At 51.3% G+C, this 13,124-nt stretch overlaps 1 protein-coding gene across 1 annotated transcript in view; it reads right to left on the bottom strand.

Annotated features, from left to right (window-relative positions):
• Window positions 1-13,124, bottom strand: part of LOC119976467 — a 223,851-nt gene that overhangs the window by 194,818 nt on the left and 15,909 nt on the right. The window contains 4 exon segments of the mRNA XM_038817005.1: window positions 10,133-10,248; window positions 12,151-12,173; window positions 12,693-12,926; window positions 13,020-13,115. Coding sequence (XP_038672933.1) covers window positions 10,133-10,248; window positions 12,151-12,173; window positions 12,693-12,926; window positions 13,020-13,115 — 469 coding nt within the window.

Genomic DNA, 13,124 nt, shown 5'->3' with positions numbered 1-13,124 from the left:
CTCCTCCTCCTCCTCCCCTCGTCCCGTTCCTCCTCCTCCCCTCGTCCCGTTCCTCCTCCTCCTCCTCCTCCCCGTTCCCCCTCCTCCTCCCCCTCGTCCTGTTCCTCCTCCTCCTCCCCCTCATCCCGTTCCTCCTCCTCCCCCCTCGTCCCGTTCCTCCTCCTCCTCCTCCTCCTCCCGTTCCTCCTCCTCCCCCTCGTCCCGTTCCTCCTCCTCCTCCCCCCTCTCCCTCGTCCCGTTCCTCCCTCCTCCTCCCCCTCGTCCCGTTCCTCCTCCTCCTCCTCGTCCCGTTCCTCCTCCTCCTCCCCCTCGTCCCGTTCCTCCTCCTCCGCCCCCATCGTCCCGTTCCTCCTCCTCCTCCCCCTCGTCCCGTTCCTCCTCCTCCTCCCCCTCGTCCCGTTTCCTCCCCTCGTCCCGTTCCTCCTCCTCCTCCCCCTCGTCCCGTTCCTCCTCCTCCTCCCCCTCGTCCCGTTCCTCCTCCTCCCCTCATCCTGTTCCTCCCCCTCGTCCCGTTCCTCCTCCTCCTCCTCCCCCTCGCCCCGTTCCTCCTCCTCCTCCCCCTCGTCCCGTTCCTCCTCCTCCTCGTCCCGTTCCTCCTCCTCCTCCCCCTCGTCCCGTTCCTCCTCCTCCTCCCCCTCATCCCGTTCCTCCTCCTCCTCCCCCTCGTCCCGTTCCTCCTCCTCCTCCCCCTCGTCCCGTTCCTCCTCCTCCTCCTCCCCCTCGTCCCGTTCCTCCTCCTCCTCGTCCCGTTCCTCCTCCTCCTCCCCCTCGTCCCGTTCCTCCTCCTCCTCCCCCTCGTCCCGTTCCTCCTCCTCCTCCCCCTCGTCCCGTTCCTCCTCCTCCTCCCCTCCTCCCGTTCCTCCTCCCCCTCCCCCCGTTCCTCCTCCTCCTCCCCCTCGTCCCATTCCTCCTCCTCCTCCCCCTCGTCCCGTTCCTCCTCCTCCTCCCCCCTCGTCCCGTTCCTCCTCCTCCCCCTCGTCCCGTTCCTCCTCCTCCTCCCCCTCGTCCCGTTCCTCCTCCTCCTCCCCCTTGTCCCGTTCCTCCTCCTCCTCCCCCTCGTCCCGTTCCTCCTCCTCCTCCCCCTCGTCCCGTTCCTCCTCCTCCTCCCCATCGTCCCGTTCCTCCTCCTCCTCCCCCTTGTCCCGATCCTCCTCCTCCTCCCCCTCATCCCATTCCTCCTCCTCCTCCCCCTCGTCCCGTTCCTCCTCCTCCTCCCCCTCATCCCATTCCTCCTCCTCCCCATCGTCCCGTTCCTCCTCCTCCTCCCCCTTGTCCCGATCCTCCTCCTCCTCCCCCTCATCCCATTCCTCCTCCTCCCCCTCATCCCATTCCTCCTCCTCTTCCCTCTTGTCCTGTTCCTCCTCGGCCTGTCGGGCAGGCGGCCCTCCAGCCTGAGTGGCTGGCACCTGCCCCACTGCAGCCCGCTCCTCTGCTGCGGCCTCCGCCGCCTCTCTGAGCCGCCTGCGCTGACGCTGCCACAGGGCTGCATGCAGGGCAGCGGCCCCCGCCACGGCGGCCAGCGTTTCTGGGTGGTGCCCGAACATTATGATCTGCAGGGGGTGAGGGGATACAATGTTACCATGGCGCATATACCCATGCACAGCCAGGTACCTTGGGCTACATGGTGGCCCCGGTTGGCACCGCTCAGCCTAGCCACACATGCCCCCCACCTCGGCCCCGTCGGTGCCCGCTGCTGGCGCCCGTCCCCTCTGCCAGGGCCACCGTTTGATGCCACTGCCTCACTGGGGGCTGCCGTCGGTGTGGCCCTGGGTGGTCCCCCTGTGGGTGTCGCTGGTTGGGTTGGGTGGCCAGGGAGGGGGGTGGGCACCTACCCATACGGCCGTTAACTCTGCGTTCACCCAGGGGCACCAGGGTGGGTGGGCACCAGGATGGCCGCCATAATGGCGCCCATTGCGTGAGCACCGCCCTGTCATGTCGGAGGGCTCCCCGACTGCTTGGCCTGTTTCCCCCCCCCCTTCCCCTCTCCCCCTGCAGGAAACACGGCCGGTGTCCGTTACGGGAGCTCGCAGTCCCCCCGCGCCAACTCCTACCTCCTCCCACCGCCGCATCAGCCAGCACGCCGGCATTGCGATTTGTTACACGTGGTTAGAACCACGCCGTCGGGACTTCGGCCCATCCAGGCCACAGAATCGCTCAGGCCCCGGAGAATCGGTCATCGGGGCACCTATTGCGAATCCGTCATTTTGGGGGTTACGGAGAATCGGAAATTGACGCCAAACCAGCATCAAAGCCGGTTTCGGCGTCGGAGCCTATTCTCCGGCCAATCACTTTACCTGATTTCGGCGCGGAGCTGAGGAGAATCCAACCCCATGGGCGGGATTCTCCGAGCCTCCACGCCGAAATCACAATCAGCGCAGGGGCAGAGAATGGCCGTTGATGCCGCAATCGGCACCGGCTCCACTCCCGCGATTCTCCGGTTCCTCGGCAATCGCTTGGGAGTCTCTCCCACGCAAACTACGTAGCGTGAGACGGGGGCCATTGACAGAGGAACGCGCCCCCCCCCCCCCCCCCCCCACGATTCTCCGTGAAGGTAGTATGGGCTGAGGTTAGAAACAGGAAAGGAGAGGTCACCCTGTTGGGAGTTTTCTATAAGCCACCTAATAGTTCTAGGGATGTAGAGGAAAGGATGGCGAAGATGATTCTGGAAAAGAGCGAAAGTAACAGGGTAGTTGTTATGGGAGACTTTAACTTTCCAAATATTGACTGGAAAAGATATAGTTCGAGTACATTAGATGGGTCGTTCTTTGTACAATGTGTGCAGGAGGGTTTCCTGACACAATATGTTGACAGGCCAACAAGAGGCGAGGCCACATTGGATTTGGTTTTGGGTAATGAACCAGGCCAGGTGTTAGATCTGGAGGTAGGTGAGCACTTTGGAAACAGTGACCACAATTCGGTGACCTTTACGTTAGTGATGGAAAGGGATAAGTATACCCCGCAGGGCAAGAGTTATAGCTGGGGGAAGGGCAATTATGATGCCATTAGACATGACTTAGGATGTGTAGGTTGGAGAAGTAGGCTGCAAGGGTTGGGCACACTGGATATGTGGAGCTTGTTCAAGGAACAGCTATTGCGTGTTCTTGATAAGAACGTACCAGTCAGGCAGGGAGGAAGGGGTCGAGCGAGGGAACCATGGTTTACCAAAGAAGTGGAATCTCTTGTTAAGAGGAAGAAGGAGGCCTATGTGAAGATGAGGCGTGAAGTTTCAGTTGGGGCGCTTGATAGTTACAAGGAAGCGAGGAAGGATCTAAAGAGAGAGCTAAGACGAGCAAGGAGGGGACATGAGAAGTCTTTGCCAGGTAGGATCAAGGAAAACCCAAAAGCTTTCTATCGGTATGTCAGGAATAAAAAAATGACGAGGGTAAGAGTAGGGCCAGTCAAGGACAGTGGTGGGAAGTTGTGTGTGGAGGCTGAGGAGATAAGCGAGATACTAAATAAATACTTTTCGTCAGTATTCACTCAGGAAAAAGATAATGTTGTGGAGGAGAATGCTGAGACCCAGGCTATTAGAATAGATGGCATTGAGGTGCGTAGGGAAGAAGTGTTGGCAATTCTGGACAAGGTGAAAATAGATAAGTCCCCGGGGCCTGATGGGATTTATCCTATGACTCTCTGGGAAGCCAGGGAAGAGATTGCTGAGCCTTTGGCTTTGATTTTTATGTCATCATTGGCTACAGGAATAGTGCCAGAGGACTGGAGGATAGCAAATGTGGTCCCTTTGTTCAAGAAGGGGAGTAGCGATAACCCCGGTAACTATAGGCCGGTGAGCCTCACGTCTGTTGTGGGTAAAGTCTTGGAGAGGGTTATAAGAGATACTATTTATAATCATCTGGATAGGAATAATATGATTAGGGATAGTCAGCATGGTTTTGTGAAGGGTAGGTCATGCCTCACAAACCTTATTGAGTTCTTTGAGAAGGTGACTGAACAGGTAGACGAGGGTAGAGCAGTTGATGTGGTATATATGGATTTCAGTAAAGCGTTTGATAAGGTTCCCCACGGTCAGCTTTTGCAGAAAATACGGAGGCTGGGGATTGAGGGTGATTTAGAGATGTGGATCAGAAATTGGCTAGTTGAAAGAAGACAGAGGGTGGTGGTTGATGGGAAATGTTCAGAATGGAGTTCAGTTACGAGTGGCGTACCACAAGGATCTGTTCTGGGGCCGTTGCTGATTGTCATTTTTATAAATGACCTAGAGGAGGGCGCAGAAGGTTGGGTGAGTAAATTTGAAGACGACACTAAAGTCGGTGGAGTTGTAGACAGTGCGAAAGGATGTTGCAGGTTACAGAGGGACATAGATAAGCTGCAGAGCTGGGCTGAGAGGTGGCAAATGGAGTTCAATGTGGAGAAGTGTGAGGTGATTCACTTTGGAAAGAATAACAGGAATGCGGAATATTTGGCTAATGGTAAAATTCTTGGTAGTGTGGATGAGCAGAGGGATCTCGGTGTCCATGTACATAGATCCCTGAAAGTTGCCACCCAGGTTGACAGGGTTGTGAAGAAGGCCTATGGTGTGTTGGCCTTTATTGGTAGAGGGATTGAGTTCCGGAGCCATGAGGTCATGTTGCAGCTGTACAAAACTCTGGTACGGCCGCATTTGGAGTATTGCGTACAGTTCTGGTCGCCTCATTATAGGAAGGACGTGGAAGCTTTGGGACGGGTGCAGAGGAGATTTACCAGGATGTTGTCTGGTATGGAGGGAAAATCTTATGAGGAAAGGTTGATGGACGTGAGGTTGTTTTTGTTAGAGAGAAGAAGGTTAAGAGGTGACTTAATAGAGGCATACAAAATGATCAGAGGGTTAGATAGGGTGGACAGTGAGAGCCTTCGCCCGCGGATGGAGGTGGCTAGCACGAGGGGACATAGCCTTAAATTGAGGGGTAATAGATATAGGACAGAGGTCAGAGGTAGGTTTTTTACGCAAAGAGTGGTGAGGCCGTGGAATGCCCTACCTGCAACAGTAGTGGACTCGCCAACATTGAGGGCATTTAAAAGTTTATTGGATAAGCATATGGATGATAAGGGCATAGTGTAGGTTAAATGGCCTTTAGTTTTTGACTTCCCATGTCGGTGCAACATCGTGGGCCGAAGGGCCTGTACTGCGCTGTATCGTTCTATGTTCTATGTTCTATGTTCTAAGATCTGACCGAGTTCCCGAGGGCGTGGCTCTAACCACCTATCGGTCATCGGGAACGTCTGGTGGCGGCTGCGGACTCAGTCCGTGGCCACCCTGGTTGGGGGAGGGGGGGACGGTGGATCGATCACCGAGGCAGGGGGCCTCATGTATTGCCAGGGGAGAGATCGTGTGTCACAGATCCGCGGGCGCGCACGATCTCGGAGGGGGAGGGGACGGGGCCTTTATTTCTGGTGCCGCTCCGCGGTCCGCGTCCGCCATGTCCCACTGGGCGGCTGCTGCAGGCCACAGCCGTGCCCATGCGAGGGCTCCCGACCGGACGTGCGGGGCCAGTGTCCGCAGCCAGAGCTGCGAGGAGCACTCCGGGGCCCTGCCAGCCCCCTGCAGGTAGGAGGATCGTTCAGGACTTTCTTAAGGAAAGTCCAGAGTGAAACGCCAGCGTAAAGGAGATAGCCCCATTAGTGGGGAATCCAGACCCTTGTCTTGATATTCTTCCTGCCTTTTCCCACATTATACTCCATCTACTAACTGAACTATCAACACGCGGCACGGGGGAACAGTGGTTGGCTCTGGTGCCTCACAGCTCCAAGGACCCGGGTTCAATTCTGACCTTGAGTGACTGTCTGTGTGGAGCTTTCTCCCTGTGTCTGCGTGGGTTTCCTCCGGGTGCTCCGGTTTCCTCCCACAGTCTAATGATGTGTAGATTAGGTGGGTTGGCCATGCTAAATTGCCCAAAGCGTTAGGTTGGGTTGCTGGTTTTCGGGGATAGGGTGGAAGCCTGGGTGCTCATTCCAAGGGTCGGTACAGACTCGATGGGCCGAATAGCCTCCTTCTGCACTATAAATTCTGTGATGAGCTTCGTTTTGGAGTAGGGAAGAGTGTGAATGGACTGAGGGAGGATTGAGTGAGCTGGAGGGGACAGGACATATGCTGGATGGGAGGGGAGAGACGGTTAGGGAAGCTGGAAGTGAAGGAAGGGAGATTGCAGGGAACAGTGTGTGGGAGGGGTAGGAGAGAGAGTGTGGGATTGAGGGGTGTGGAACAGCAGAATGGGGAGAGGGATGGGATGGGAGACAAGGGGAGGGAAGACAGTGGGAGAGAGGATGTACAGGGAGCAGAGCATGTGTGAGGTGGCGAGGAGAGAGCTGTGGGTGGTGGGCTGAAGGGATGTAGATGGAGGGGACAGAGGGCAGAGGAATGGGAGGTGAGAGAGAAAACTGCAGCGAAAGGGGAGGTGGCTGGCAGCAACTTCTGGATGAGTGGGAGGGCAGAGAGAATTAGGGAGCAGAAGGGGAGAGGAATAGAGGAATGGAGAGGGGAAAGGTCTAAATAGGCTGGGGGTGGGGAGAAAGCAGGGGTGGGAGACAGTGATGGTGAGTTACTTTCTTAAATCTCTGCAGTCTATATGGTGTAGGTACACCCACAGTGCTGTTAGGGAGAGAGTTCCAGGATTTTGACCCTGTGACAATGAAGGAATGGCGATATATTTCCAAGTCAGCACAGTGTGTGGCTGAGAGGGGAACTTCCAGGTGGTGGTGTGTCCAGGTATCTGCTGCTCTTGTCCTCCTAGATGGTAGCGGTTGTGGGTTTGGAAAGTGCTGCCTAAGAAGCCTTGGCAAGTTTCTGCAGTGCATCTTGTAGATGGTACACACGGCTGACATTGTTCGTCCTTGTTAGAGGGATTGCATGTTTGTGGAAGGGGGAGCAATCAAACAGGCTGCTTTGTCCTGGATGGTGTTGAATTTCTTTAATGTTGTTGGAGCTGCAGATCAGCTGACAAGACACTGGCAGTGGGGGGGTCAAGAGAGGTAATGGAGAAGTAGAATTGGGTGTCATCTGAAAACTGTCCCTCTTTCTGTGGGTGAGGTTACTAAGTGGCAGCAAGTAGATCAGGAAAAGGAGGTGATCAAGGATAAAATGTTTGAGTCTCCTGGGGAGCAGTATGGAGGTGAGAAGTGAAACTATTGCTGGAGATACTCTGGCTGTGATAGAATCGGCAAGTGTGGAACCAAATAAAGACAGAGCCACAGAGTCGGACAATAGAGGAGATAGTTTGGAGGAGAATGGTGGTGTTGACCATGTCAATGTTTGCAGAGAGGTTCAGAGGGATGAGGAGGGATAATGTATTATACTCGTTATGTGTCTCATTTATTGGGACCATTCTGGGCTGTGATTGGGATGAAAATCTGGTTGCTGTGGTTCAAATATCCATGGTGGTGGCTGCGGACTCAGTCCGTGGCCACCCTGGTTGGGGGAGGGGGGAGCGGGGGATCGATCATCGACCCCTCTACCCTGGGGAAAAGCCTCTGACTATCCACTCTGTCTATTCCTCTCATAATTTTGTAGACCTCTATCAGGTCGCCCGTCAACCTCCGTCTTTCTACTGAGAACAAACCGAGTTTATTCAACCGCTCCTCATAGCTAATGCCCTCCATACCAGGTAACATCCTGGTAAATCTCTTCTGCACCCTCTCTAAAGCTTCTACATCCTTCTGGTAGTGTGGTGACCAGAATTGAACACTATACTCCAAGTGTGGCCTAACTAAGGTTCTATACAGCTGCAACATGACTTACCAATTCTTATACTCAATGCCCCGGCCAATGAAGGCAAGCATGCCGTATGCCTTCTTGACTACCTTCTCCGCATGTGTTGCCCCTTTCGGTGACCTGTGGACCTGTACACCTTGATCTCTCTGACTTCCAATACTCTTGAGGGTTCTACCATTCACTGTATATTCCCTACCTGCATTAGACCTTCCAAAATGCATTACCTCAGATTTGTCCGGATTAAACTCCATCTGCCATCTCTCCGCCCAAGTCTCCAAACGATCTAAATCCTGCTGTATCCTCTGACAGTCCTCTTCACTATCCGCAATCCCACCGACCTTTGTGTCGTCTGCAAACCTACTAATCAATGACCCCGATCATCAGCAGCAGGAGCAGATTCTATTTGCTTTTCTCGAGTCAGGACATTTCCTTTTGTCTCTCTTACCCTCTGAACACCTCTAAGGATAAACAACATCTCGATTTTCCACTTGACTGCTTCCCCAGGCACCAGGACCTCAAAGAGGAGTTCCAAAGGCATCCACCTTTTTGTAATCCCCTTTCCTTGATGTCCTCTGAGGTCACTAATTTCAATTTGCGCGTCACTCCCTCTTTCCCCCACCCCAACACCACCCCCTCCCCACCCTTACAACTCGGTTGTCTGCAATTACGAATGTTCAAGGTGTCTGTCAGGGGCACGCGGGAGACAGTTGGGAATGTGGTGTGGTGAACATGGGAATGATAAGGCCCGATTTTCCACAGATTCAACAAAGTCTGGGCTGTCCAGCGTAGACAAGGTGACCCTGGCTTCCCCTGATAACAAAGCTGGAGGGAGGGTGGGGATTGCTCCCTTACCATCCACCTTCAAGGCCATTCTGACCTGCCGTTTGCTGGTCCAAATCCAATCCTGCCTCACAGGCAATGACCCAGATTCTTCAGGCAAAAACTCAGCGCTTACTATTGACACCCTCCACATAAACTATTTGGAGTGATTTACATTTCAGAATGCTCCAGATTTACACAGTAAACAGAGCAAGGTGACCAAATTCACTCTCAGTACTTACTACCCAACTCCTACTAATGTCACCAAACCCTCTGCAGTTATGTAGCAGCTGCTAAATATGTATCCAGTGTTCCCACACTAAACACAAGAAGGAGCCTCATTGTCGGCAAAAACTGGAGACATTTGATTCAGATGGGGAGTCAATACAATCTTGATCCTCCACTGGATGGTGATGCCCCACCCAGAGGAACAGTCTGTAGAATGGTTGAATCACGAGTCTGAAAGTGACCTCCGGAAACTCCATCGGAAATGATGTAAGGAGTTAAATTTCTCCGTGTCCTGCCCAATATTAATAGCACAAACAACATCAGCAAAACAGAAAACTCCATGATTGGCCAACACTGTTTCTGGGATCTTGCTACATTACAACAGTGACTGTTCCTCAACAATATTCCACTGGTTCAGAAGCATTTTGGGTCACATTGCCGGAATGAGGGCAGTTTTTCAGTTCAATATCTATTTTTTCCCCATTTTGTAATGATTTCTCTGTGACCAGGAGGTGAGATTTTTCTTACTGCTGCTCGCCGCTCTTTTCCCTCTCTCACCCCCGCTGTATATTCATGTCACCCCCACCCCCCTCACCGGAGTCAGAGGAGGATTTCCTGTCTCCTGGCCCCTCCTCAGGAACCACAGAACATCTTCCCACACTGCAAACCCGTGGGAAAGTGGACAGTGATATTGTTCTGAAGATCAGCCCTCAGAATGGACTGGGCCTCTGAGCAAATTCACAGAGTGAGCAGCGGCTTCACTGGTTCACTACCTGCTCCATCAATGGAGTCACTCAAAAAATCAACCTCACTCAATCCAAACTCCCTATTCTAGATTTAAAACTATACCTACTTTGATCTGGACTCTGTGACTGTGTTAAACCTGTGGATTTTTACATTCTCCCTTCTGTTTTGAACCTTGAACATTTCAATAAGATCACCACACTCCCTCCCTTATCCAGTGCAGACTCACAGTTTCTGCAGCCCCTCCTCTTGATGAAGGTGTCCAATTCCACCAACCAGATTCTCTGCCGTTTAACACTTGCTCTCTAATGTCTGAATGTCTTCCCGATAAACGATGATAAAAAATGTTCCCCAGAATGACAGACGGGACCAGTCCAGTCTCCTCTACAAATTGGATTTCCCATCCTGAGATTGGTGCTCTATTCCTCTGGTTATACAGATCCCTTCACTGCTTTGACACACGGTGCTGATGGCTTCAGACACTCACCCAGAGGAACCCACAGACAGTAAAATATGAGAATGGAGAGGCTCCCGAGGATTAACAACCGGCAAAGTGAATATTTAATCTGGGACCTTGGAGACCCTTTAGTCCCGTCACAACTGGATTTAAAATCAGGAAAATGAATAGAAGAGTTTTACCGGGGTTAATGGAGTTTATCATTTCTCTCCACGCTGTGTACTGTAAAGGGCCTTTGAACTTTCCGATAGACAGGCCGGCAGCAGATACTGAGAGTGTGGGACGCTCCTCACTAATCCTGTATGTTAAAAAAAGGTGCAAAAAATGTGTCTGTTAGAAGATTTTAGAAGGTATGTAAATGGTCAAGTTCTCAGCATTTAAAAAATATATTTTGATTAAAGTTTGCATTATTACACTGTACAAGAAATGGATGAAACAATTATAATTGACACATATTATCCTTTTCCGCAGTCTCCCGCCACGCTCCCTTTGCCCCCCACTCCCCCCTCCCCCTTTTCTGCTGTCACCGGGTCCTATCCTGGGCCCTTCCTTTCACCACAGATGTTTTGTTCCGGCGTATGTTTTACTCTGAGAGCTTTGTGAGGGGCCCTCTGGTCACCGTGTCAGTCTCTCCCTGGGCTCCCCTTTGGCGTTTCCTGGGGTCTCGCCCCCTTTTGCCCCCACCCCCCTTCGTTCCTGTCTGCTTTCTGTGGCCCTGCTGGTTCCTGTGCATTCTCCCCACGTCCCCCTCCGCCCGTTCCATCCGTTGTTGGCTTTCCGATAGACAGGGCGGCAGCAGATACTGAGAGATGGTGACCCTCATCACTAATCCTGTATGTTGAACAAATGCAATCAATTTGTCTGTTAGAAGATTTTAGAACGCATATAAATGGTCAGGTCTGCAGCATTTTTGATGATTGGGAAAATGTACAAAGTGAAATATTAATCACGTTTCTATAACTGAGAAATTGATAACTTGGAAATTCAAAGGCAGAGAATGGAAACCCCCATGTCCTGAAAAAGGTTCACAGTCTGATAACAGATTAGTTACCGGGATATCAGAAATCACAGGAGAAGAGAAACATTTAGCCTCTCCACTTGCTGTTTTACAAACAAAGTTTGTAGAACAAAGACAATGGCTGGAACTTATAAAAAATAAATTTAGAGTACCCAATTCATTTTTTCCAATCAAGTGGCAATTTAGCGTGGCCAATCCACCTGCCCTGCACATCTTTGGGTGGTCGGGGCGAAACCCATGCAAACACGGGGAGAATGTGCAAACTCCGCATGAACAGTGACCCAGAGCCGGGATCGAACCTGGGACCTCGGCGCCGTGAGGCAGCAGTGCTCACCACTGCACCACCATGCTGCTCCTAAAACATCTGGAACTTAATGTTCAACTCTGTAATAACTGAACTAACCCCACAACCTGCCAAGACTCCTGCTCTCCTCTACTGGCATCTTGAATATCTCTGATTTTAGTCACTCCCCCATTGGGAGCTGGGCCTTCAGCTGCCGAGGTCCTGAGCTCTGGAATTCCCTCCCTGATCCTCTCCGTCGCTTTGTCTCTCTTTCTTCCTCAATCACTCTCTCTAAACTCCACCTTCAGTCATCTGGATTAATATTTCCTGATGTGTCTCTGGGTCAATTTGTGCTTTTTAACGCTCCTGTGAAACTCCTTTAGACTTTATATTCCATTAAATGCGCTATATAAATAAAAGTCTTTGCTGTTGTTGTTGTTAAGGACACAGAGCCAGTTTATATTATAGAATAAAATTAGAACACGTTCCCCCTTTAACGTCTGACTTTCTCGGGTTGCTCAGGCTCCATGCAGGGACATGGATGACCCACTCCTTGGATACATGGACCCTGCGGCTCTCTCAGGGTCAGTCGGAAGGTCACAGACACAAACAGCCAACATCAGGCAAGTGATCACCTCCAGCCTGGGAACCAGGCTGTATTATTTACCTGACATCTTGTCATTTGTACAATATTGTAGAACAGTTATAGAAAATCTAATACTGTTTAGTCACGGACATGAAGTTTGTTATTGTAAAATACTCGTCAGTGAACAATTCGCCGAGTTTTCATGGCCGGATGGACGACCATTTAAAGTTGTGACGAACAAGAAATAAATCCATATAACTTGGACTGAATTATTTTATCAAACTGCAGAGTTTCAGTGAAGAACATGTCCTACCTTCTCTTTCGACAAGCTTCCTCCTGAAAGAAATGAATGAGGAACAGTGAGGATGACAGTAACAGATTTCAGGAGGAGTTAGACAGGCTGGTGAAATGAGCAGACTCAGAGCAGATGAGATTTCACACGGAAGTGGAAAGTGATGGATTTTGGAAGGAAGATTGTGGAGAGTCAAATAAACTGGAACTGAGCATCAGTCCCGCTCACAGACACAGTGACTCTCACACACCGTACCAGACACACCCACACACTCACAACATGGAACTGGAACTGGATTACAATGGGAGTTCCAGGAGAAAATTAAACTTGGGCAAAACAAAGATCTAGAAAACTCATTCTCAGGAGGTTACAGGTATTCCCGGGAATCTGCAGTGTGGGAGCCGTTTGTTTAGAGACAACAGCAAAACCGTTCAGGATGGGAAACAATTTCAGTTTAATTCTAATTCTAAATTATCAGTAATTTTTTATTAATTCCACAGTTATCATCAGTTGCTTTGTGACTGTGAAGTTTCACTGAACTGACCCGCAATATATTCCCTCACCTTCAGAAATATCAGCTCGTCTTTTTGCTCCATCTGTTTCTGCAACTTGGAGAGTTTCTCCTCAATAGAATTTAAATTCTCCTGAATCTCTCGAAGGTTTTTCTCCATTGGTTCCAGAATCCTCTCCTCTTCTTCCCTGAGATCTCTGAGTAAACGCTGCTCTTTCTCAGTGAGAATCTGGTGCATTTTACTGAACTCGGATGTGATGTGGGTCTGCAGACTGCTCGACTGTTCCTACCAAATGAAATGTGAAACATAATTAATGACCCGCGATAAAGGGAACAAAACTAACCGAGATCCCAGAAAATCAGCACAGGGAGACATTACCCTAACTTCAGAAATCTTCCCTTTCTGTTTCTGTTCCGTTTCTAGAACCGCTGATTTCTTCACATTGAGAGAATCTAAGGAAGGTTTCAGCTGATCCTGGGATTG

The sequence above is a fragment of the Scyliorhinus canicula genome, chromosome 13, assembly GCF_902713615.1.
Source record: "Scyliorhinus canicula chromosome 13, sScyCan1.1, whole genome shotgun sequence".
Lineage (NCBI taxonomy): Eukaryota > Metazoa > Chordata > Chondrichthyes > Carcharhiniformes > Scyliorhinidae > Scyliorhinus > Scyliorhinus canicula.
The sequence above is the reverse complement of the archived record's forward strand: the minus strand, read 5'-3'. Positions and strand labels throughout refer to the sequence as shown.